General features: G+C 35.7%; 1 protein-coding gene across 1 annotated transcript in view; it reads right to left on the reverse strand.

Moving 5' to 3' along the window:
- Window positions 1-26927, reverse strand: part of ALMS1 (ALMS1 centrosome and basal body associated protein) — a 149455-nt gene that overhangs the window by 112883 nt on the left and 9645 nt on the right. The window contains exons 2-8 of the mRNA XM_033124877.1: window positions 20640-20835; window positions 17196-17313; window positions 15647-15975; window positions 14204-14476; window positions 13842-13948; window positions 13586-13735; window positions 9306-9465 (exon numbers count right to left, since the gene is read on the reverse strand). Coding sequence (XP_032980768.1) covers window positions 9306-9465; window positions 13586-13735; window positions 13842-13948; window positions 14204-14476; window positions 15647-15975; window positions 17196-17313; window positions 20640-20835 — 1333 coding nt within the window. The remainder of the gene's footprint in view (window positions 1-9305; window positions 9466-13585; window positions 13736-13841; window positions 13949-14203; window positions 14477-15646; window positions 15976-17195; window positions 17314-20639; window positions 20836-26927) is intronic.

Raw genomic sequence — 26927 nt, forward strand, 5'->3', positions numbered from 1 at the left:
ATGAACTTAGGGGAAGAATAGATGAACCCAGTGAGAACTTTTACAAAGAGATAGAAAACAAAAAAGAACCAGTCAGAAATGAAGAACTGTCGTGCAGGAGACCATGCTCACTGCGCCATTTGTCGTGCGAGGCGGCCTGAGGGGTCTCAGCTCCCGCTCCCCACATAAGAACGCAGGATGTGGGTAGGCCAAAAAGGAACACCCAGGGAGCCATAGGTAGGGGAGTCATACCACAATAGTCTCACTGGAGGCTGGAGCCACAAGACCTGCAACCTGCTGTCCGCTTTTCTGCCTGCCAACCGACCAACTGACCAACCAACACAGCCGCAGCAGTTATATCAGTAGCTGACGGCCAACTAGCCACAGCTGACGGCCAGCTACTACCCGAGCCAGCACCCCTCCATGTGAGGCCGAGAGCCTAGAAACTGCTCTCTGGGACTCTGTCCCCACAAGAATACAATAACTGAAATAAAGAATATAGGACAGCCAGTTAGCTCAGTTGGTTAGAGTACGGTGCTCATAGCACCAAGGTTGCTGGTTCGATTCCCACATGGGCCAGTGAGCTATGCCCTCTACAACTAGACTGAAAAACAAGTACTTGACTTGGACTGATCGGTCCTGGAATAAACACACTTAAAATAAAAGTTTAAAACAAAAAGAATACATTAGAGGGAATCAACAGTAGATTAGATGAAGCAGAGTACTAAATCATCCATTTAGAAGATAAGGTAGCAGAAAACACCCAACCAGAACAGCAAAAATTATTTTTAAAAAGAGGATAGCTTAAGGGGCATCTGGGACAAAATCAAGCATACAAACATTCGCATCATAAGTGTGCCAGAAGAGAGAGCGCAAGGAATTGAAAACCGGTTTGAAGAAATAATGACAGAAAACTTCCCTATCCTGGGGAAGAAAACAGACACACAAGCCCAGGGAGCACAGAGAATACCAAACAAAATGAACCCAAAGAGGCCCACACCAACATATCATAATTAAAATGCCAGAGGTTAAAGACAAAGAAGAATCTTAAAAGCAGCAAGAGAAAAGCACTTAGTTACCTACAAGAAAGCTCCCATACAGCTAATTTCTCAACAGAAACTTTACAGGCCAGAAGGGATCAGCACAAAATATACAAAATGATGAAAAGCAAAGCCCTACAACCAAGATTACTTGAACCAGCATAAGGCTGCATTTAGAATTGAAGAACAGATAAAGAGCTTCTCAGACATGAAAAAGCTAAAGGAGTTCATCACCATCTAACCAGTATTACAAAAAATTTTAAAGAGACTTCTTTAAAAAGAATAAAAGATCAAAACTATGAATAATAAAATGGCAATAACTACATAACTATCAACAATTGCTTTAAATGTAAGTGGATTAAGTCCTCCAATCAAAAGACAAGGTGGTTGCATGGGTAAGAAAACAAAACCCCTTACATATGCTGCCACTTCAGATCAAAAGACACACAGACTGAAAGGAATGGAAAAAGATATTTCATGCAAATGGAAATGAAGAAAAAAAAGCTAGGGTAGAATACTTATATCAGACAAAATAGACTTTAAAACAAAGGATGTAACAAGAAACAAAGACAGACCCAGCAATTCCACTTCTGGATATTTATGTGAAGAATTTAAAAAGAAATATAGACCCCTATGCTCATTGCAGCATTATTTACAATAGCCAAGATATGGAAGCAACCTAAGCGTTCACCAATAGACAGACAGATGGATAAAGATGACTGGGTATATACAATTACTCAGCCTTAAAAAAAGAATGAAATCCTGCCATCTGTAACAACATGGATTGACCTAGAGGGTATTATGCTGAGAGAAGTACCGTGTTTCTCCAAAAATAAGACCTAACCAGAAAATAAACCCTAGCATGGTTTTTCAGTATGACATCCCCTGAACATAAACCCTAATGCGTCTTTTGGAGCAAAAATTAATATAAGACCTGGTCTTATTTTCGGGGAAACGCGGTAAGTCGGGCAGAGAAAGACAAATGCCATATGATTTCACTTATGTGTGGAATTTAAAGAACAAAACAAACAAACAAAACAGAAACAAACAGATACAGAGAACATTTCAATGGTTTCAAAATTGGAGGGGAGTTAGTGGGATAGGTGAAAAAGGAGACGGGATTAAGAAGTACAAATTGGTAGCTACAAAACAATCATGGTGATGTAAAGTACAGCATAGGAAATATATTGTAACAACTATGTATAGTGTCAGATGAGTCCAAATTTATCAAGGTGATCACTTCGTAAGTCATATTAAATGTCTAATCACTATGGTGAATGCCTGAAGCTAACATAATGTTGTATGTCAACTGTAACTGAAAACTAATAAATTATTCTAAAACATTTTTTATATAAATATTTGCTCTTCTTACTTCTCTCAGTTCCTTTAAAATATGTGAAATTATATAAATAATTATAACAATGTATTCTTGGGTTTGTAACACATACAGGTGTAGTATATATAAAAACAATAGCATAAAAAAGGAAGAGGGAATAGAGCTATACCAGAGTAATGTCTCTGCATCATACTAAAATAAAGTCAGGAGTATATTACAATATGATAAATCTTCTAAGCCCTAGAGCAACTACAAAGAATATAACTTTAAAAATAACTAGAAAGTCATTAAAGAACCTAAAATGTCACACTAGAAAATATTCACTTAATGCAATAAAAAAGTAAAGTAGAACAGAAGAACACAAAAGACATGAGACGTATGGAAACTAAAAGGTAAACCAGAAAATGTAAACCCAATCTCATTCACAATGACACTAAATGTGAATGGATTAAACAATCGCGTCAAAAGGCAAAGATTATCGGTCTGCATTTCTCTTTTTGATTTTTGGTTCTTCTTTCTTGTTTTTTATTTTTTTCATCAGTCTGCATTTAAAAAAAAAAGAAATCCAGCTATAAGCTGTTTTTAAGAAATGCACTTTAGGGCAGCCAGTTGGCTAAATTTGTTAGGGCACAGTGCTCATAACACCCAGGTCACCGGTTCGATTCCCACATGGGCCAGTGAGTTGCGCCCTTCACAACTAGATTAAAAACAAAGACTTGATTTGAGCTGATGGGTCCTGGAAAAACACACTGTTCCCCAATATTCCCCAATTAAAAACAAAAAAAAGATGCACTTTAGATTCAAAATACAAATAGACCGAAAGTAAAGGGATGAAAAACATATGCCATAAGCAACCATAAGAGCTAGAGTGAGTAGCTATACTGATATAAGACAAAAGTTTAAAACAAAAATGTTACTAGAGTTAAAGGACAATTTATATCCACAAAACGTCAATTCATCAGGAATGTAACATATTATAAATTATTATAAACATAAATGCACTTAATGTAACATCTCAAAATATATGAAACAAATCTGAAAAGAAGGGAGAAGGAGACAATTAAACAGTAATAGTGGGAGATTTCAATACCCTACTTTCAAAAATGGAGAAAACAAGTAGGCAGAGATCAACGAGGATGGAGAAGACTGGAACACTGTAAATTCACTAAAACTAACAGATATGTATAGAACTCAACACCTAACAACAGCAGAATGCACATTCTTCTCAAACACAAACTGTACATTCTACAGGATAAACTATATGCTAGGACATAAAACAAGCCTCAATAAATTTAGAAACTGAAATCATACATACAAAGTATATGTACTCCCAAAAAAACAGAATCAAAATGAGATCTCAATAACAAAAGGAAATTCATGAATATGTGGAAATTAAACAACACAATCCCAGGTAACCAAGCGGTCAAACAAGAAAAATTACAATGGAAATTTGGCAATATTTCAGATGAACTAAAACAAAATACAACCAAAACTCAGCATGAAGCTAAAACAGTGCTTAGAAATGTATCGATGTAAACACCTGTATTAAAAAGAAAGATCTCAAATCAATAACCTAACCTTTCACCTTAAGAAACAGTAAAAAGCACAAACTAAAACTGAAGCAACTGAAAGCAAAAAAAATAATAAAGACTAAAACGGATATAAATGACATAGAGGTATAAACGGTAGAGAAAAAAATTAGAAAAACTAGAGAAACAAAAGTTTGTGTCTTTGAAAAATCAACAAAAAATAAAAGGTATCTTCCTTAACCTGATAAGGAGCATCTGTAAAAATTCCACAGCTAACATCATATTTAAAGTCAAAAGACTTGATACTGTCCCACAAAGACCAGGACAAGACAAAGATGTCAGCTCTTGCCACTTCTATGCAACACTGTACTGGAGGTTCTATCAGAACAATTGGGGAAATGAAATGTATAAAAGACATCCATATTGGAAAGGAAGAAGTAAGGCTGTATTTGCAGATGACTTGGTCTTATGTAGAAAAATTATTAAGAAATCAACACAAAATTATTAGAAATAATAAACAAGTAGTTCAGGTTGCAGGCTACAAAATTAACATACAAAAGTCAACTATATTTCTATACACTGTCAATGAATATTCCCAAGTAATATTTAAAAAAACAATTCATTTTACAGTAACACCAAAAGATTAAAATACTTGGAATTAATTTAACAAAGTGCAAGACTTGTACACTGAAAACTACAAAATATTGTTGAACAAAATGGCTAAAAAAACAGAAAGACATCCCATGTCTATAGGTCAAAATATTTAATATTGTTAAGATGGCAATACACCCAAAACTAATCTATAGATTCAATGCATCCTAACACCTGCTACAACATGGATAAACCTTGACAACATTATGCTAAGTGAAATAAGCCAGTCACAAAAGACAAATACTGTATGATTCCACCTATATGAGGTTCCCAGAGTAGCCAAATTCATAGAGATAAAAAGTAGAATGGTAGTTGACTGGGGCTAAGGAGGAAAGGGAGTTACTGTTTAGTAGGTAGAGTTTCAGTTTTAGAAGATGAAAGATGGATGTCTGTGACATTTGCACAACAATGTAAATGTATTTCATACTGAATGTATATTTAAAAATGGTTAAGATGGTAAATTTTATGTGTATTTTACCCCTATTTAAAATATTAAGTATTTAAAAACAAGAGAAACAGATAAAGTGGATTTCATCAAAATTTAAAACTTTTGTGTTGTAATCGATACAACTAAGTGAACAGACAACCCATAAAATGGGAGAAAAATTTTTGCCAATAATACATCCGATAAGGGACTTGTATTCAGAATATATAAAGAACTCTTACAAGTCAATAAAATGATAAATAACCCAATTAAAGTGTGAGTGAGGATCTGAATAGACATTTCTCCAAAAAAGATAAACAAATGACCAATATACATAAGAAAAGATGCTCAAGGTCATAAGCCATAAGGGAAATGTAATCAAAACTACAAGATACCACTTTACACTCACCAGAATGGCTATAATCAAAAAGACAGAAAATAAAAAGTGCTGTTGAGGATGTGAAGAAATTGGAACCCTCATATTGTTGGTGGGAATGTAATATGGTACACACTCTTTGGAAAACAGTGTAGCTGTTCTTCAAAATGTCAAATGTTGCAACCATGAACTAGCAATTCCACTCCTAGATAAACACCAAAGAGAAATGAAAATATACACATACATTAAAACATGCACATAGATGTTCATAGCAGCATTATTCACACGAGCCAAAAGGTGGAAACAACCCAAATGGACATCAACTGATAAATGAACAAACAAAATGTGACAGATCCATACAATGGACTATTATTTAGCAATGAAAAGGAATGAGTACTGATATATGCTATAACAACATGGATAAACCTTAAAAATGCACTCAGTCAAAAAAGCCAGTCACAGAAGAACACATGTTGTATGATTTTATTTATACAAAAGTGTCCAAAATAGGCAAATTTATAGACACAGTGGGTTAGTGTTGCTTAGGGTTGGGAGTGCTCAGGGAGGTACAGAGTAAGTAGGGCGTGACTGCTTAAAAGGTACGGGGTTTCCCTGGGGACACGAAATGTTCTAAAATTAGAGTGTAGTGATGTTTGCACAACTCAGTGAATTGTACACTTTAAGTGAGTGAATTGTACGGTATGTGAATTACACCTCAAAAACGCTGTTTTTACAAAAAGCTAATGGTTTAAATTTTCATTCTAAATATATTATTTTCCTTCCAAAGTTCTAGCTTAGTTGCTTTTATTATATATCTGAACACTTTTTAAAACAGAGATTTTTCTTGTCCAACATGTAAATAGCTTAGAAGTCACTCCCATATCACAAGAGCTGAACAAACTGAAAATCAACAACTCTTCTTAGACCCATCAGAGAACTGAGTTTACAAGGTAGACCAACATCCTGAAAACTGTACAGACAGGCAAATACAGAAAATCACAGATTATGGGTAGCAGAACCCTCTGAAACTAGAAATTGGTAGAAAAAATTAAACTGTAATTGGCAAACTGCTAGAGGCTAAGTACGGACTCTCTTGAGAGATAAAAACTCCTGGGAACCAGCCTTAGAGGGGACCCCACATTTTCATGAGTTTTACTTCCCAGAACCCCAAGGCTCACAGGATGATGACGTGACAAAAATGCCCTCACATTTATAGCAAGGGGAGGGGGAAAGTAACCATTTTAGAAGCCTAGAGCCCTCTGGTCTCCATAACAGTAGGACAACCTCAAGGGAAACTAAATTACCAGAGCATGATTTGGTTTTATCAGAGACTAACCAACCTAAGAGAAGGGAAACACCCAATTCCAGCCCCCTTTGGCCTTCCTGTTTCACCTACGGAAGGGAAAATGCTGAGAGGCACCTGTAAAAGCAATAGCCCCGGGAAACGGGGGCTAAAAGACTGAGACCTAATCATAGGGCTATTATAATGCAGCCTCTCCCCTCCACATATTACCACCACATCAACAGGGCTCCGGTATAAGTAGCTTACAGATGAAAGAATGCAAACAAGCCTCAGATCCTGTGTAAGAAGGAGTCTCAAGGGGAGCCAAAAGACAACATGGGAGAAAAAACAAGGACACCACAGGAAATTTTAGTGTCTTGACACCACAGTTACAGCTAACAGTAAGATAGCCTAACTTCTAGCCAGATAAACTGAAAACTTCACAACAAAGGCCCATTTACTTCAGTCTTTTTACCTAATATATTATGTCCAATGGTCAACAAAGAACAAGGCATGTTAAAAGGCAAAAACCAGTCTGAAGACAGAAAGCAAGAAATAGGACCTGACTCAGACATGGCAGAGATTTTGGGATTATCAGACCAGGAATTTTAAGTAACTATGATTAATATGCTGAGAGCTCTAATGGAAAAAGTGGACAACATGCAAGAACAGATGAGTAACGTAAGCAAAGAGATGAAAACTTTAAGAAAGAATCAAAACAAAATGTTAGATATCAAAAACGCTGTTAACCGAAATGAAGGATGCCTTTGATGGGTTCATCCATAGTCTGGACAAGCTGAGGAATGAATCAGTGAGCCTTGAAGGAGGTCAACAGAAACTTCCCAACCTGAAATGCCAAGAGAAAAAAAACAAAACAGAACACCCAAGAACTTGAGGACAACTTCAAAGGATGTTAGGGGGGATAGACTGCAACTTGAGAATTCTTTACCAAGGCATGCTATGATTTGTTAAAGAAAGCCACAAAAAGACATTTTTAGACACGATGCCCTTCTCAAGTCCTATGGCAGTCCTCATTTCATCTCTAGGACCAGACCAGATACGAATTAGAACCCTCAGATTGTTCCGGTATCAAAATTACCTCTGGTAATTACTATTTTTGAGGCCACTCATTTCAACTATACTCATCACTGAAATACCTGGTCTACACAAAAGTAAATATTACCAGTCTCCTGTCCCCACATTCTGTTTCTGCTCTGTTTTCTTACCTTGGTTCCTCCCACTATTTATTTTTTCCCTCCCTTCTTTCCTCTGTGGCCTTAGAAACCATTCTATTTAATAAACAACCTTTCTCAAAACTTTCTCCAACTTTTTGCTTTAAAAAAAAACACCTTGATTTTCCTTTTGATTACCTTGAGGGTAATCAAGAGGAAACCTTGATTACCCTCTTCCATAGACCATGACTCTGGAAACAAGGGGATATGAAAGTTGGCATTTGCCGCTCACAATCATGTCCTTACCCTTGTTTTCTATCTTCCTCAAGTAAACAAATAAACAAACAAAACCATACAAATAAAATCTCCTTTTGGAGGCTCAGACCACAAACAGTTTCAATATCACCCTCAATTACGTTCTCCTTGTGACTTCCAACTGCTTCCATTCATTTTTTGAAGACTTCAAGGTCTGAGACACAGGCTTTCCATAAATCCCAAATCCCACATAATCCGAAAATATTTAAACATAGTTCACCAATCCAATAAACTAGCCTCAAAAATCTCAATTTGCTTTATCCCAGTGATTTTTATATTCAACTTCTATCCAATCCCAGGGCCAAGCAATGGATCTTATCACCCTTCAAACCGATCCCCACCTAAATGAACTAAATCACTCTGACCAAAATTACCCATTCTTTTAGCTCTCTCAGTAACTCACACCCACCTCATCTATTAAACTTCATAAATAAATCTCTGTTCCTTCTATTTTCTCCCAGACTAACACTCTCCTGACTTCTTTTTTCCCCCTATGCTGGCTGAAACCAATAGCTGACCAACTTTTCTCTCACTGACGCCCTTCCACTGCTATCCTTCCACCACGCCCATCCACTCAACAAATCCCTCAACCAAGGATCAAGCCTGTAATTCATCTCCTCCATTTCTGAGTTTTAGTGGAGAAAAATCAGAGATGCTATATAGACTGACAACGTTATAAAATCATCTTTAACCTCAGCTGACTTCTCAGAACTACCTGCCAATCCTTTTGCTTGGCCTTGGTCAGCTTCATCCCCTATCACTTCAACCTAAATTCTGAGCCTTCACCAAGCCACTCTCCTTTAACCTCCTAATACCTCCACCAGTCCTCACCTCCTGCAGCAGATAGATAATCTTGCTTTCTACCTCAAAACTAAGCTCTCAGTTTCCTCTCTACAAACTTATTTGCATCTACTATTGTCCTCTTGTGCTCAATTATTTTTCCCTTCAAGTCACAGGAAGGAATATAGTAACAAACTGACTCTACTATCAGACCCCTCCACGTAATTCAGTTCTCAACAGTGTCATGAAGAATGCAATGAAAAATCAAATGGCTCATCTAATAAAAGACCTGGGCATTTATAAATGCACCTAATCCAAAGTTAACATTACCGCAGGAGTTCAAAATAAAAAATTAGCTAGCCATAGCAAAATTTTTAACCAGTTAGTCAAAAGGACTCTTAATATTTCCTTTTCTACGTACCTGATAAATGTTTGAGAGTCTTTGGCACAATCTCAGGAGATATCCTCAACATTCTGAGATCTGCGGTGTGATACTCCAACTCTCCGGTTGGCTCATGAGGAACAAATGGAGGCAATACTGATGAAAAAGACTTATTAATGTCCATATTAGAATGACCTACCTATGAAAAGAGATAAAAAAATGAAGCAAATATGATTAATTTTAGACTTCAACTGCTAAAAACAAACCTCATTTTTATAAAGGTTTATAAATTATACTAGTTATACTAGTTCCTTAAGATTATATTCTTAGTCCTCTTGAATTCATATACAGGTCATATCTTGTTTGGTCAATTCCGAGAAGTCTCTAAAAATCATTCTGAGGGTCTGGAAGTCTGCCTGTGTAGAATATTACAGATAGGAGGCCTAGAAATGTTCTATTACTCAGAGTTTGCTCCTTATAATAATGTGATCATTGCAGGATTTGAACTATGGTACAAGGATTTTTTTTTTTTAAAGGAGACGTGTGTGTGGAAAGGTAAAAGGAAAGGAGGGAAGAGAGAACAAGAATATTTTCAAGAAATCCACAAATGTTTAGAAGAAAAATAAAAGCATCAAAAACTGTATCTGTGATCAGTTACCAAAAAAACAAAAGTCCTCAAATTTCTTGAAACTAAAGTAGTGGGAAGCATGAACTGACAGTGAAGTAAAGGTTAAATGCTGAAAAAGTTCCTAAAGTTTCATCAGATCCCAACATGTCCTTGCTAGAAAAGAAATTAGAAACCATTATTGGTGATGTTAGTATATAAACGTATACAACTGTTCACCAAATTCACAGTATGCTCTAACACGAAAACAATATACCACTTTTAGGTTTCTTTATTTTCCTAAAAAAAATTATTGCAGTGATGCCCTCTCAGGAGGGAGTATAAAAATGTATATAAGCATGAATTTTTCTATTCTCTTTTATCAAGGTTTTTTATTGTGTAGTAATGAATATTCTTAGGAAGCTGGCAGGGTGTAGAAACATATTCTACTTCTACTGCCTGTATAGGTTTCTCTGGACTAGCGGTTCTTAATTGGAGATTTTTGCACTCACCCACCTATTCCCTACAGAGAAACATTTGGCAAGGCCTGGACACATTTTTCATTTCATAACTTTAGGGATGGATGCTACTGACATCTAGTGAGTAGAGGCCAGAGATGTTGCTAAACATCCTAAAATGATGAACAGCCACAGAACAGCCACACGACAAAGAATTTATTCAACCCAAAATGACAATAATGCAGAGAAACCCTACTGTAAACATAGCACAAACTTTAACTTAGTTTCCAATTCTTCCACTCCTGAAGGAGATTTTTTTGAAGTGCAGCTCATTTCATTAACATACATATTACACATATGATCTATACTCATGTGTGTGTGCGAGCATGCGTGTTTAACAGGAAGCAAATGATTCTATTCCAATCTTGACTTCAATAAAACTTCATTATATCAAAGTTTCAAAATACATACCAGACATTAGCGTAGGTACTATAAAAGAAAATGTAGACTGCAAAGGATAAGAAGTATTTATTTAAGAGATCAGATCTTCATTACTAATTGAAAATGGGAGGAATCAGGAGGAAGAAATATCAACATTGATTTATCTCCCAGTTTTTAATCAATAATGAAGAAAGAATCAAAGGCAACATTTTTGAAACCAAGAAATACTAACACCTCTATAAGAACAGAGAAAAATCTACCACTCAGTATGATTTTAGGAAAAAGATGTTTGATATAGACAGGTTGAATTTGAGGTGATGGGAATGGAATGTTCACAAAAAAATTTCATGCAAGATAACATATTACGGTCTAAAAACAGAGGTGATAACCGTCCACACAGAGAAAAGCATTTAAATCTTGAAAGGAATCTAGGTCTTTTGGAGGAGGTAGGGGCAACAAAACAAAGAGAAAAGTAATCTAAGGAGTAAACCTTAAATAATATTTAGAGTTACATGGCCAAAATAATGGATTCTAAAACAGTATTTTAGCAGAGGCTAAAAGAATGTTAAGTTGCTGCTACCAGGAACCAGGAGAAAGAAAGAAGAAAATAACAATAAAGAGTAGGAAAACACTGGTGAGAGTCCATAGTCTGGTTTCAGTGAAGTGGAGAACTAACAGCCAGGCGCTGTGTAAGTGCTATATACCTTACGGCATGTAATCTAACGATATATGAGGTTGATTATTACTATTCCTTCTCTTTATGCGGATGACGAGCCATCTGCCCAAGGCACAAGGTAACAAAGTAACTGAACAGTTTTGACTCCAAATAGTCATGTTCTTTTTATAGCCCCAAGCTACATCCATTATACATAAGTGGACACCCAAATAATGATTTAGAGAATGACAAGTAGGTGTCCAAGTCAGGCAAACAAGCATGAATGATTCTTCAGAGACACAGATGAGAATAAAGAAGAAACCAAGCCTCCTGAGAGGAAGCTGAGCCACATGGGAAGGTTACTGCCATCTCTGACTCCTTGCACCCCTAAAACTGGCATTCTGTAACTCCAAGACCACTGAATGGAGCTAAGAGTAAAGGACACACAGGGAACAGCATCCTCCCTAGACTGAAAAAATATACTTAAGGCTATAGTTAAGGGCAAATAAAATTTGTAACGTGGTCTCAACACTTCACTATTAACTGAATATATATCTTTATTTCTTTAAATATATTTTAACTACTGAAAAAGTTGATACAAGTTACAAAAGTAGTACTATCAAAAATATTAGAAATTCTAAGTTTAAAATTGATCAAATTTTGCTTTTCATTCTTATTGAAACTGACTTCAAAGCCTTCACTCTTGCCAAATAACGCAAAATCTTGGCTTGGTTTCACTGAAGAATAGCTAAATAGGGAGGAGGTTTATGCATTCTGGTTAAGTATACAGATAAAGTTAGTTTCAAATACTAGTTCCCCTTCTTGTTAAATGATCCTAAGCAAGTTCCTTAACCCTCTAAGTGTCAATTGTAAAATGGGGATGATAATAATCCCAACAATCCTACCTGATAGGATTAATGAAAGGACTAAACAAATTTTAGTTAGTATATAACTAAAAGTTAGCATGGTACTTGAGCACAGTGTTAGCTTTCATTTCTATCCCCACGGTTATTAGATTGAAAATTAGAATGAAACAATGCCTATTTTAAAATGCTGAAGCAAATAAAACTAACCTAACAGTTCTCTACATTAAAATTCTTTTCAAATTCAACAAATTATAAATAAAAAGTTCATCACACTATCTTCGTTCATACCTCCTATCAATTGTGTGAACCTAAGGGTCTAAATACGAGTATGACTGCAACCTAAATTAGTATCTTTCCAATTAACATACTAACCTTATACATGGGAGAACAGGAAAAGGAAAGTAACATTAAATATGCCACGTATATTATCTAACTGTATTTAAAGACTAACAGCATATAAAAATATATTCTAAGGAAGTGGGATCCAGGTGGGTGCTTACAGTATCAGACAGAAGAGGATGGGACTGGGACCAGAGGAACATTAAAGCCACAGGATCCAGGAAAATAAAGCCTTGTGTAAAAGGAAGGTTGACACAAAATTTTTATAACACCCCAAAGTTATAATTTTCTAGTACACATACACACACAATGATGATGATGATTTAAACAGAGAGGAAGGGAATGTAATAATATATGAGTACATTGCTCATTTGGGAAAGGGGGTAGTTTCCTTTGGGGACACTGACCAGTTTGGACATTAATCACCTCAGTATCCTTCCTGGGGAAACACAGGTTCTTATGATTTTCAAGGTACCTCTGAACTCAAATCTTTCACGAGCTTCTAAAAAGAAATACTTGAATATACGGGAATACTTCCAAGGTCTATTCCACTATTCCAAGGCTTGTACGTTGAGGGTCGGGGGGGGCGGGAAGCACAAATCAGTGTTTCCATGAATGAGTCTAATCTTAACACTGTCCCAAAGGTTCCTCCTGGCACAACTTAAAAGAGTTAGGATGCCTCCAGATGAAAGGCCCGGGAGCTCCAAAGGATGGCCTTTTCCAAGAAACCACGAAACTCACTAAGTCTTACAGTCAGTCTACAAAACAAACGCATTTCTTTCATGCCAACCACTAACAAATTAATGGATCTTATTTCTGCATATCAGATAAAGTCACAGATTACAAGTCACAAACTGGTATTAGAAGACAGAAATGGGCACTTTTATCCCCATTTTCAACTACAGTATACAATATTTCTTTCCCTACCCCATAAGAAGTCTAATGGAAAAACTTACAGGCTCTTCAAAACAGCTATCGTCCTTGGATGGTAGTTGTAAAGCAGACTGCCAGTGCAGGGAGCTGTCACAAATCTCTAGATCATCAAGCAAATTTTCTAAGCCTGCTAGCTCAATGCACTCACCAGTCAAATCACTTTGGTCACATATCTGGGAAATAGTAAAAAGTAAAATAAAAACAAGTAGCAATACCATTTCCGGAAACAATAATGGAAAAGACTATGTTTCTCCCAGCTATCATTGTATTGTGTCTCACCTCTCTTTGTAGTTCACTGCATATAACAGCATTTTCATCTAGGCCACAGCATTCAGCATCGTCACCCAGGGTACAGGTGTCAGATTCAGCCTTCCCCTGCAGGCCCTCTACAAAAAAGGAGTCATTTTGCATAATTGTATGTATCATTAAAACAGACTTGGCTCCCATAGGCCGAGGAATTTCACCTAGGCCTCTATCCGCTTTCAGCAATGTCTCTTGGCCGACTGCAATTAATGATGCACCTTTGGTCACTGGTAAAGCACCTTGTGACTTTGCATCATATGCCACCAAGTTTGCTGAAAAGCTAGTTCCTATAGTTGCAAATGGACCATCAATGACATACCTAGAATTTACATTCTTACCCGAAATACAGCTTGAGGAATCTGCAACTTCTTCAAAGGTCTGCTGCTTTAAATCTTGTAAAAACAATGAATCTGAAGTTGACGTTTTCAGTGGACAAATGTTTGAAGATCCTACCTTCTCTGCAAGGTCAAGAGCAGGAACAGACTCTGTCTTCCCAACTGGAAGAAATGGTTCATTGTCTGTATCACATTGAATTAAAGCTGGCGGTGTTTTGCAAGGACCAACAACCTGTCTGTGAGATTTTTGACTTAAAGCAGCACATGAATTAAGCTCTGGAATAAAAGAAGGTGGCTTAATAAACATTTCCTGAGGAGTACTGGGGAGTGATTTTAAATTAGGACGCCAGTACAAGGAGCTAACATAATCATCTTTTTTATGCAACAATGGTTTTGAAGCTGCTGGTTCAAACACCCCAGGAGTAGACTGACATAGTGGCTGACTAAGTTTATCAAAGAGAGAGTTTTTATCATTATAACTGAATAGAGAAAACTCTGAATTTTGGGGTTCACTTTCTTGGCTGTCGTTTGTTAAAGATTTATTGACGTCAGCTTGGATTTCATTTCCTGTACTCTCTTTCTTGGAAGGCTCAATAGAAGCAATAACTGCCTCAAAGGCTACATTTTCAGTAGCATTAACATTTTTCCCACCAAAAGCAGAACTTGCCTTTTGGTTTCTTTCCCCTTGAAAATACAGTTGTTCTGATGTCTCATCCAAGTTGGATGTAATAGTCTGAAGAGGACAATCAGAAGCCTCTACCTTAGCGATATCATGTCCCCTGGAGAGTATACGTGTTTCTGAAACTTCTATAAAATTATCAGGAACTACAACATTCTCAATATACTGTATTTCTGAAGATCTGGGATGCACCTCTGAAAATGCCAAAGTATTGCTATTCTCCTTTAGTTCAAAACAATGAGGTAAGTCTTTCCCCAGACCTTCTTCATTTCTTTCATAACCCTCCAAAGAATCCATCGTTTGTTTCACCTCATTCTCAGGTGGAGCCCTTAAACAAATACTCTGAAAATAACTATCAGACATCAAGGGAACACTTTTTCCTCTTTTTTCCAACAAGCAATGCAAGAAAGAATATGACATTTTATTATTACAATGAGGAGCAGCTTCATGTGCAAAAGAAACATGTTCCTCATTGATTAGACATGTTTCTGGATGGTATGAAACTCCTTGTTTGCTCCATGACATATATGAAAAAGGGGCACTGAAATTGTCACTTCCCTCATGAATTTTATTTTTATCAATTGTATCAGATGAATCTGAACAAAAATCAAGGTCCTTACTGGTTAAATATTTTTCTGACTGCTGTATAACTTCCTGTTTCCAATATTGCACATATGAACAAGCAGCATCAAAACTGTCACGTTCTTTAGGAGTTACATATTCATCACTTGTATCAGATGAAGTTGAAAAAGAAACTTGATCTTTACCAGCTAAATTGGTTTCTGGTTCCTGTGTAACTTCTTGTGTCTTCCACGACATATATGAACAAAGAGCACCATAACTATCAGAGTCTTTGGGAGTTTTCAGTTTATCAGCTGTATCAGATGAAATAGTCTCTTCTTTGGTTCCTTGTTCGCGAGGTGAAAAAGAGTCCTGAGACTCAATAGCTGTACTACCTATAAGTGGATGCTGAGATACACTAAAGCGGCTGTTACCAAAGTCTGAAGCTACTTCTGAGGTTGCCTGGAATAAAGCTTCACTAACTTCCGATGGTCGAGAAAACCATTCAATGTCTTCAGACTTCCCAGGAATTCCTCTGAAAATTCACAGTTAAAAATACACATTAAGAACATTTATTTTTTTAAATACTAACATGAAAAAATACAAAACTTGTATGTCACTGATATTGAGGTTATTTGAAAAGTGTGTTGAAAAACAAAGTTCTAATTTCAAATTCCTTTAAGGTGGCTAATGACGAAGTAAGGCAAATTTTCTAAAAAACTAAGGTGAACTACCATCCAATGACCCTGATATTTTCTCAGGCTTCTCCTAAAACAATATTGCCAAAAAATATAAATACTTTCATAGTGACAAAAAAAAAAAAAGACTCTAAATAAAAAATTCAAACTTTACTATTTAAAATGTTTATCACCTACCATAATTTAAAATTCACTTAATCTGTATTAATTCTTTTACTATTAAGCTTACTATTAAGCTCTTTTTTTTATTTATTATGGTCTTGAAAACCACTTAAGTAGAGATCTACTCCCAAAAATACAACAGTAACCTCATCATTGACTATTATATACAAAACACTTCTCATAAAAGAAATTTTAAAGTACTACAAAGTAATGTAAAGCAGAGGGTGGAGGTTTTTACTAGGTAAACATCTATAGTTTTTAATTTAAGGGGTTTTTTTAATTTTTTTTTTTTAGTTCTAAAAGAAGAAAACATATTCTTGGATAATTTCAAATGTTTTGGAGAATTCCAGACTTGTCTTCCATTATGACTATTCTAAAGGGCATTAATTTGGAGTAATTGTTAATTTGGACGTGTGTCTGTTAGAATAATCTTATTACTTCATATTCACACCTCCTCTAACATAAAGAAAGATAATTAGGCTGATTCAATATCAGCTGATCAAAATGAGTGTGTCAAACAAGTTACTGACCATGAAATAAATGCTTTTTACAAAGTGGAGTTGGCCTGATGGGAAACAAAAGGGGAGATTTATAAAAAGAAAAATCCAGTGTGCCCTCTAAATTAAAATACAACTGAAATGCTAGAATACATTAGAAATATTTTAAAATAAACTACAGTAACCTGGCTCATTTTTACACGTTACTAGGCTAAATTGATACACATCATGTCTTAACTTAGGGTCTTTTACCTTCAGAGTATTTGCTAAGAATATCTAACCCCCTCCCCCAAAGTCTCACCTTTAGGCTGAAGTCATTAATATTTATTAGTAACAACTCAGAACAAGAAAAGAAAGAGTAGAAAGGTTACATGCAAATTTAAAAAAAATCATCTTACCTCAGAGGTGCAAAATCAAGTTCACTTTGGTGAAATAAGGAGTCAGGACCAAACTCTTGATCTTCTGTCATACATGTCAGCAAAGGCAAATCAGGAGAAGCAAAGCTGTCTTGTATGACTGCAAAGTTTCAAATACGAAAATACTGGGAATGCTGAAAATTAACTATTTAGCTTACTCACATACTTTAAAGAACCTAAATACGCTGCCATCTGGAAGTTTCTACAAGCTTTAGTATGATAACACACCAACAGCAGCAGCAACTACTATTTATTGATAGCCGGACAAGGTCCAGGCACTAAACATGCAATATTTCACTTAATCCTCATGATAATCTTAAACGATGGGTATCATTATATCCATCTTACAGGTGAAGAAAAATGATTATAAAACTTAAGAAATATTAAATAATTTGTCTACATTCAATAGCCTAAGAGCCAGAATAAGATCTGAACCTAAACACTAATTTTTTAGCAAGTATTCTTAATCGTTATGAGTGTTTCTTTCTATTTTATATCAAAGTGTGGTCCACAGGCTCCTGGCCATCCCTAAGACAGTCTCAGAAGGTGCCTCGGGTCAAAATTATATTCAAAATAATGTTAAAATATCACTTGCTTATTCTCTGTCATTCTCTCAAAAGGGTACAGTGAAATTTTCCAGAAGCGACATCATGTATGATATTGAACGCAGAAGCAAATATCTGAAACTACCTGTTTTCTAGTAAGTCAGACATTACAGAAATTTTTTTTTTTTTAAGTACTCTTCTAAAAATTTTTGTTTTGGAATACAGTTACTTTTCTAAAAAACTATGTAATTTATATTAAATGCAACGAAGTTGTTTTTAATGAGTTAATAATCTTTGCAACTGGTGAGTTTTAATTTTTAATATGGGGAAATATCAAGAACCCACATTAAACAAAAGGTCTCTGACATCCTCAGTAACTTTAAAGTGTGCAAAGTAGTCCTACAACCAAAAAGTTTGAGAACTACTGATTTAAAGGAAAAAAATCTTGTGAATTCCTGAGTGCCAACTTAAATAATTCCTATTATAATGCCCTTAAATATGTAGACCAGGTATAAACTCCTTATTACTGAAAACATTTATATAACTACAAAACAAAAAATTCAACACTAATAGAAACAAATCTATACAACCAACAGCATCCTGTTTAATATTAATTTAACTGGATAGGTGATGTTTTGCTAAAACTAGATGGTTCTTCCCAATATGCATGTAAAACTTGCTACAGTTTACTTTCCTGATTTCGGAATACCTATACTACTGCACCCCTTCCCTATTACAACTGTTACACTCGTTTTAATCTTTGGTTTGTCTGCTTTCAGCCTAGATTGGAAACTCCATGTCTGCTTTATTCACAGGTGTATGTTAGTGCCTAACAAAGTAACTGCTACACTTAGTGGGCACTCTGAATAGATTTATTATTTATTTACAGAAGGAATGAATGAAAAACGAGAAACCTTTTCCACAGAGGACCAATGGGTATGGTTCCTCTTTGGCCCTGGCTTAGAGATGGTCTTAACCTTCCTAATCTTCATGTTATCACCTTCACAAGTCCTTCACCCCTCGAAGAATCATTAAGGTTTTTTAACAAAGACCCCACATTTCCTCACATTTGGACGCTACTGATAGTTTGGATCACTCTTTTTTAGAATCTGTTCCAGCACGAGCCTAATGTAACCCACAACGACTGTATTCTTGCATAACAAAACAGCAATGATGAAATTTCCGGAGCCATCAACATCTGCTCTAATAATTTAAAATGTTCTACCTTATCTATAGTAAATGGAAAACTGGAGTTATAAAACTTTACAGTAGAAAACATTTTAGAAGCCACACACACAATCTCCCACACAATGCTGAAATTCTTCTGTTAGAGAATTTTGCCTAACATTCTGCCGTGACATAAGCTCACTTTTATGTTGTTATATAGCCTTCCCCTATTAAATGACCCTATTAGAAAGCTCTTTCTTATATCAAGCTTCAAATAGCCTCTCTATTAAGTTATGTATAATCATTTTAACCTCTAGACTAGGAATTAGCAAATATTTTTATAGAAGTCCAGGCAGTAAATATTTTAGACTTTGTTGGTCACATATGGTCTCCATAGCATATTATTTTTTGTTTTTACAATCAATCCTTTATAAATGCAAAAATCATTCTTAGCTGATGCAAAAGCAGGCCTTGGCTTGCAGCCTGTAGTTTGCACATCCTGGTATAGACCATTAAAATCCTCATCCATGATACTGGTATTTTCTGTTTACTGGACTGTCTTCCCAGAAGAGGAGGTAGCTCTGATCTATATGTCCCTAGCATCAAACACACACAGGACTTAGATATTTGTTAAAGAAATGAATGAATGAAAATAAGTTGCTTCCTCTTCAGCATGACAGCCCTTTCAATACCTGATCACAGCGGTCTTCTCTTCCATCTACTCTCACAGTCATCTCCTCCCACAAAGGAACACTAATGTTGTCAACATCTTTCTTAAAATGTGAAACTAAAATTGAATTTAATGATCTACACCACAGAATACACTGGCACTAATGTTTTGATTTGGATAGCATTAGCTTATGTTTGAAAAGAACTTGAATTAACTCCTATTCATGCTCCTCTAAAAACCTTTTGACAACTTCATGGTTGAATCCCATTCCTCAGACAAAGGCTAATTCTAAAAATGTGGTGGTTGTATTTTTTTCAATATTCATAAAACAAAATCTGAAAAAAGAAAGAACAAAGTAATATTTGTCTGAATTATGATTTAGGCATGAAAAACATTACATTACCACATTGGCTTAGTATTCTTACATATCCGCAATGATCCAAAGTAGTAACAGTACAATCCCATCTCCTATTTTGATGACCTGAAAGGTACTTAAAAGTTTACCTTTTGTACACAGCTAATAAATGAGTTCCATATTAAGCAGAGGAAAGCAGTCAAGATCGACCTCAGACAAATCATTTAACCTCTTTATCTCAATTTTTCGGTCTGAAAACTGAGAACGTCTGTTTTAACTAATTCTAAGTCTAATGAGGTAAGTATCAACATTTGTTTTTTGTTTGTATAAGGATCATGGAGTCACCACTGCTGAGGAGTAAAAGGATAATATATGATTTACCCCAAGAATAACCCCCACAAATTCAGGAATGAGGAGGTATACCCACTAGAGAGGAAGTTATCAGCTTTCTGCTTTCTGTGAACAATAGAGCATGATAAAATGAGAGGCAACTGCATATTTAACATAACTACACCAGCTGGCCTGTGTGGAAAACTAGAAATAAGCTGATAACTTTGAGTATGGACCTACAGAGCTCCTCAACTAAAGAAAGGATTTAGCTGCAAGACTTGATGTCTCCCAAAAGTATTTTATAAATGTGAGGTATTACTACAAGTTTTTCTTTTTTTTAAAAAAAGAAGAGGCATTACCTAGCAACGGAGAACAAAAGAGACCTCTGCTGGGTTCCTTGACTCGATTTTCTGCTTGGGTCAATATACCTTCCTCCACAGAGGGGAAATCTGTCACTTCCATTCCTTCCTCTCTCATATTAATCCTGGTCTGGGTTGTGTCCGAGGTGTGGGAAGAGTCGATTTCTTGAGGAAGAAAATGCCAAAATTCTATTCTCTAAAACAATAAATGTAAAGGAAAAATATGCTAAGTTATTAACTGAATTAACATACATTAACATTTTGATCAAAATGTCCACTCAGGTAGCATATGGCTTCCTATTTGATGGCATTCTCCTCAAAGTTTTGAAAAAGTAAAGCCGCTCTATGTTTTTCACAATATTGACTATATTTTAGACCTCCTTCACATTACTACCCATCTCTCAATGAGTTGAATCACTGGCACTTGTGCCAGCAATTCTTTAACAATTAATTCTCATCATTAAAACAAATTTGGTTCTATATGATAAAGTCTTACAATTATAAAACTGAAAAAAATTTTCCAAACCTAAAGCTACAATATTCTCTACATGTGACCACTACACTGAATTCTTATTAGCTATACTAGTTTCTAGTGGACTAGTCACTCCTCTCAATATATAACATTATCATGTCATCCATGAATAGTGATACATTTGTCTCTTTCAAATGTTTACTCTTACATTAGTGGCATGACTCACAGCAATGCTTCTAAAAACATCTATGAGAAGGATCAGTTTTTCCCACTTCTAATTCATCACAGAAACACATTTTATTAAAATACTAATAAAAATTAATAAGTAAATAAAAATAAACTAATAAAAAACTAGTACAAATAGCTAGAAAAATGAAATTTGATGTACAGAGTGTGCCCCAAAATGTACTGTTTCCCCAAAAATACGACCTAGCTGGACAATCAGGTCTAATGCATCTTTCGCAGCAAAAATTAATATAAGACCCAGTATTATATTATATTGTATTAATTAATTATACCCAGTCTTACATTATAGTAAAATAAGACCGAGTCTTATATTAATTTTTGCTCCAAAAGACGCAATCAGCTCTCATGCAGCTGGGTCTTATTTTCGGGGAAACAGGATATATACAATTTTAAGAAAGGAAAACTGTACTAAAATTGTAATACTCAATATATACCGAAAATAAAAGATGAATACAAGTCATGTTTGACTTCTGCAATTAGAAGAGGTGCTCAAAGTGGTTACCATCAGCGTCCAGACACTTCTGATTACGGTGAACTACTGCTTGAGCAACGCTGACCAAAGTGACCACCTGAATACATTTTTTTGGCATCCCTAGTATAAACCCAAGTACAGAATATAAACCCGAATGTCTCATTACTAATTCTAAAAAATATAAAATCACTGTCAAAATGCTAATGCAAAAGTCTCTAAATACTTCCTCTCAATTCTCATACTTATTTCTTAAGAGACCAGTAACAAGAAATTCATGGACTAGCACTAATCCAGACCATATTAAGTAACAATGTTGAATTAAAGTTGAATTAAATACTAATGATAACCAGTTTTATAAGGCACCTTCCCTCTGAATTTGGTATTGGTTAATAATTAAGAATATTCTATCATGCTATGAAAGTATTCTTTCATTTCACATTGAATTAATTTGATTAGGAATGAGCACTAAATTTGATCAAACTACATTACTGCATCTTTGTATAGCAACAATAAATTTCTTTATATTGTAACATCTTCACATTTCTTATTTGGTAGTGGTAGATTAGACTTTTAATCATATTTGCCAGCACATCTTTAACATTTTCAGCCATATACAGTCAGCATTTTTCCTTCATAAAAATTTTTATTCAACTTATTTAAACTTAAAAAAAAAAAACAGTTCACCCATTTCTCCCACCCTCTAGAATCAGCAATCCATTCTCTGCATCTAGGGCTTAGTTTTTGTTGTTCTTGTTCTTTTAGATTCCACAAAAAGAGAGATTATAAAGTATTTGTCTTTCCCTGTCCCACTTATTTCACTTAGCAGAATGCCCTCAAGGTCTATCCATGTTGTCGCTAACAGCAAGATTTTGTTTTTTTATGGGTGAATAATATTCCATTGTATACATATACAATGTTCTTTATCCATCGATGAACACTTAGGCTGTTTGCGTATCTTGGCTACTGTAAACAATACTGCAGTGAATATGGGGGTGCATATTATATTTTTGAGTGTTTTCATTTTCTTTGAATAAATTCCCAGAGAGGAATTGCTAGCTTATATTATAGCTCTATTTTTAATTTTTGAGGAACTTCCATACTGTTTTCCATAGTAACTATATCAATTTACATGCCTGCCAACAGTGCACAAGGGTTTCCTTTTTCTCCACATCCTTACCAACACTTGTTATTTTTTTGTCTTTTTGGTAACAGTTATTCTAACAGTTGTGAGATGCTATCTCAAGGTTTTGGGTTGCATTTCCCTGATAATTAATGATGTTGCACATCTCTTCATGTACTTGTTGGCCATCTACATGTCTTCTTTGGAAAAATGTCTATTCAGGTCTTCCACCCATTTTTTAAGTGGATTGTTTGTTTTTTGCTATTGAGTTATATAAGCTATTTATATATATTTTTTTGCCTATTAACCGCTTTTCAGATATATGACTTGCAAATATTTTCTCATTGGTTTCCTTTGCTGTACAGAAAGTTTCTAGTTTAATATATTCCCACTTGTTTATTTTTGGTTTTGTTGTTTTTGCTTTTGGTGTCAGATTCAAAAATCATAGCCAACGCCTATGTAACAAGCCTTACTGTCTATGCTTTCTTCTATGAGTTATATGGTTTTAGGTCTTACCTTCAAGTCTTGAACCCATTTTGAGTTAATTTTTATATATAGTGTAAGATAGTGGTCCAATTTCCCCACCACCATTTATTGAAGAGACTGTCCTTTCCCCATTGTATATGCTAGGCTACTTTGTTGTAAATTAATTGGCCATATATGCATGGTTTTATTTCTGGGCTCTCTGTTCTGTTCCATTGATCAATGAGTCTGTTTTTACACCAGCACCATACTGGTTTAATTACTATAGTTTTGTAACATAGCTTGAAATTAGGGAGTGTGATGCTTCCAGCTTTGTTCTTTCTCAAGACTGCTTTTGCTATTCGGGGTCTTTTGTGGTTCCATGCATATTTGGGGATTTTTTTGTTCATTTCTGTGAAAGATGCCATTGGAATTGCGATAGGGATTGCACTCAATCTGTAGCTTTGAGTAGTATGGACACTTCAACAATATTAATTCTTTGAATCCATGAGCACAGAATATCTTTCCATCTCTTTGCATCTTCTTCAACTTTTTCATCAATGTTTTACAGCTTTCAGTATACAGATCTTCCACCTAATGTGTTTCCCTGAAAATAAGACCTAGACAGACCATCAGTTCTAATGCATCTTTTGGAGCAAAAATTAATATAAGACCTGGTCTTATTTTAATATAAGACTGGGTATAATATGATATGATATATAATACGATATGATATGATATAATATAATACTGGGTATAATATCATATAATATATAATACTAGGTATAATATAATACTGGGTCTTATATAATGTAAGACCTAGTCTTATATTAATTTTTGCTCCAAAAGATGCATTAGAGCGGATGGTCCAGCTAGGTCTTATTTTCAGAGAAACTTGGTAGAGCACATGGGAATTTTAGTGTAGGGAGACTATTCTGTAGGATACTATAATAGGAGCTATATGTCATTACACATTTGTCAAAACCCATAGGATGTACAAAGAGCAAACCCTAATGTAAACTATGGTCTGTGATTAATAAAAATGTATCAATATTAGCTTACAACTTATAGTGTAAGCTAGTGAGGAAATGTACCTCACTATTGCAAGACGTTAATAACAAGGAAAATAGGGGAGGGGAAAGTGCTATATGGAAATTTTGTACTTTCTGCTCAATGTTCCTGTAAACATAAATTGCTCCCAAAAGTCTGTTAAAAAAAAAAATAGTCATCATGACAGAAGACCAACAAAATATAAGATCTGAACACCACTATAAACAAATTAGATCTAAAGACACTATAGAATACTCCACCTTAGAGGAGCAGAATACACATTCTTCTCAACATCTCAAGCACAAATGTAACATTCTCCAGGACAGACCAGATGTTAGGCCATAAAACAAGCCTCAAAAAGTTTACATAACTGAAATCACAGAAAGTATATTCTTCAGCCAAAATGGAATGAAATTAGACATCATCAACAGAAGGAAATTTAGGAAATTCACAAAAATATGGAATCAAGCAACACACTCCTAAATAACTAATGGATCAAAAAAGTAATCACAAAAAGAATTTTCAAATACTTTGAGATAATAAAAATACTACATACTGAAACATATGGGATGCAGCTAAAGCAGTGCTCAGAGGAAAATTTATATCTGTAAACACATATATTACAAATAGAACAAAGATGTAGATCAATAGCCTACACTTGCACCTTAAACTAGAAAAGAGAAAATTAAACCCAAAGAAAACAGAAGGAAGGAAATAAGACTAAAATAAATGAAATAGAGAATAGTGAAAATCAATGAAACTAAAAGTTGGGTCTTTGAAAAATATCACCAAAATTGAAAAACCTTTAGCTAGACTCACCAAGAAACAGAGTATTCAAATTACTAAAATCAGAAATTAAAGAGGGAACTTGACTACAGATCTATTTATGATGGTTTAGCTTACAATTTTTTTACTTTACAATGATAGAAAGTTATATACAGTCAGCAGAAACCACACTTCAAATTTTAAATTTTGATCTTTTCCTGGGCAAGTGGTATATATACAGTATAATACTCTCTCGTGATACTGGACAGCAGCAGCAAGCCTCAGTTCCCAGTCAGCCACAGATCACGAGGGTAAATAACTGATACTCTACAGAATACTATGTTGCCAGCATTTTTTGGATATTGTTTTGTTTTCGTATCCCATCAAGCCTACAAAATGCCCATCAGGGTCTCCTACTTCTGGTGAGACAGAGGAAAGCAATTACAGGTGCTCTTCGATTTATGCTGGGGCTACATCCCAATAATGTAAGCGTTCAGGGTACATTTAAGGCTACACCAAGCTATGGTGTTCAGTAAGTTAGATGTATTAAATGCATTTTCAACTTACAATATATTCAACTTGCAATGGTTTTATTGGGACTTACCTGCATCATAAGTCAAGAAGCATCTGTACTACGAAAAACTGTATATTAAAAAATTTGATAACTTAAAGGAAATGGACAAACACCTAGAAAATAACAAATTAGTGAAACTGACTCAAGAAGGAATAGACAAGAAAGTTCCGGTCAAGATGGTAGAGTAAAGGCTGTGCTTACTTTCTCTGACAACCACATCAAAATTACAACTAAACTATAATACAACCATCACTGAGAATCACCTGAAATCTTGCTGAATGGAAGCCCTACAACTAAGGACATACAGAAGAAGCTACCTTGAGACTGGCAGGAGAGGAAAAGACACAGAACAGGCTCGTCCCACACCTGCATATGATCATTAAAAATTGGGAGCGATATCGCGGCTGTGGAGGTCTACTCCGAAGGAGCAAGGGGTCCCAGACCAGGATTCCAGGCTCCCCAGCCCAGGATTCCAGTGCCAGGGAGAGAAGTTCTGATAATTTCTGGTTGTGAAAACAAGCGGAGATTCTGGGTGATTGAGACAAACAGCGGCTGGAGTCCCAACAGCTCTTCTTAAAGGGACCATGCACAGACTTACTCAACAATGGAATCACTGGCTCTGAGCGCCAGTGCTGGGGCAGCAGTTAGAGAGGCAACAGGGACAGACGGGGGTAGGGGGAATTGAGTTGTCTGGCTTCAGGACAAGGGCTGAAAGGGTAGCTTTCTCCTGGACAGAGGAGTTGGTGGAGGCCATTGTTGCTTTGTTGAGCCCTCCCCGTTCCTGCATACTGACACAGGCAGCTGCCATATCTCAGTCTCCATCAAGTTGGCTGACACAATTCATTTGCTATGCCCTGGTGATTCTGGTACCCCACCCCACCCAACTTTCAGGCACACCCGAGCTGCTTCCAGTGGCTTTTTCCTACAAACCGCCTGCCTTCGCTCATGCTGCAGACTTTCCTAGGGTCTCCCAAAGGTTCGTGGAACCCAGACAAGCAGCATCGGGCATGATCATGTCCCAAACCTCTGATACAGCAGCCATAAGGCTGGCATTAGTGCCAGCCAGCTGTTGTTCACAGGTTGTCCTCTCAAAGCACTTCCAAGCAAGGCGCAAGCGGCAGCCATCT

The sequence above is a fragment of the Rhinolophus ferrumequinum genome, chromosome 13 (assembly GCF_004115265.2).
Source record: "Rhinolophus ferrumequinum isolate MPI-CBG mRhiFer1 chromosome 13, mRhiFer1_v1.p, whole genome shotgun sequence".
NCBI lineage: Eukaryota > Metazoa > Chordata > Mammalia > Chiroptera > Rhinolophidae > Rhinolophus > Rhinolophus ferrumequinum.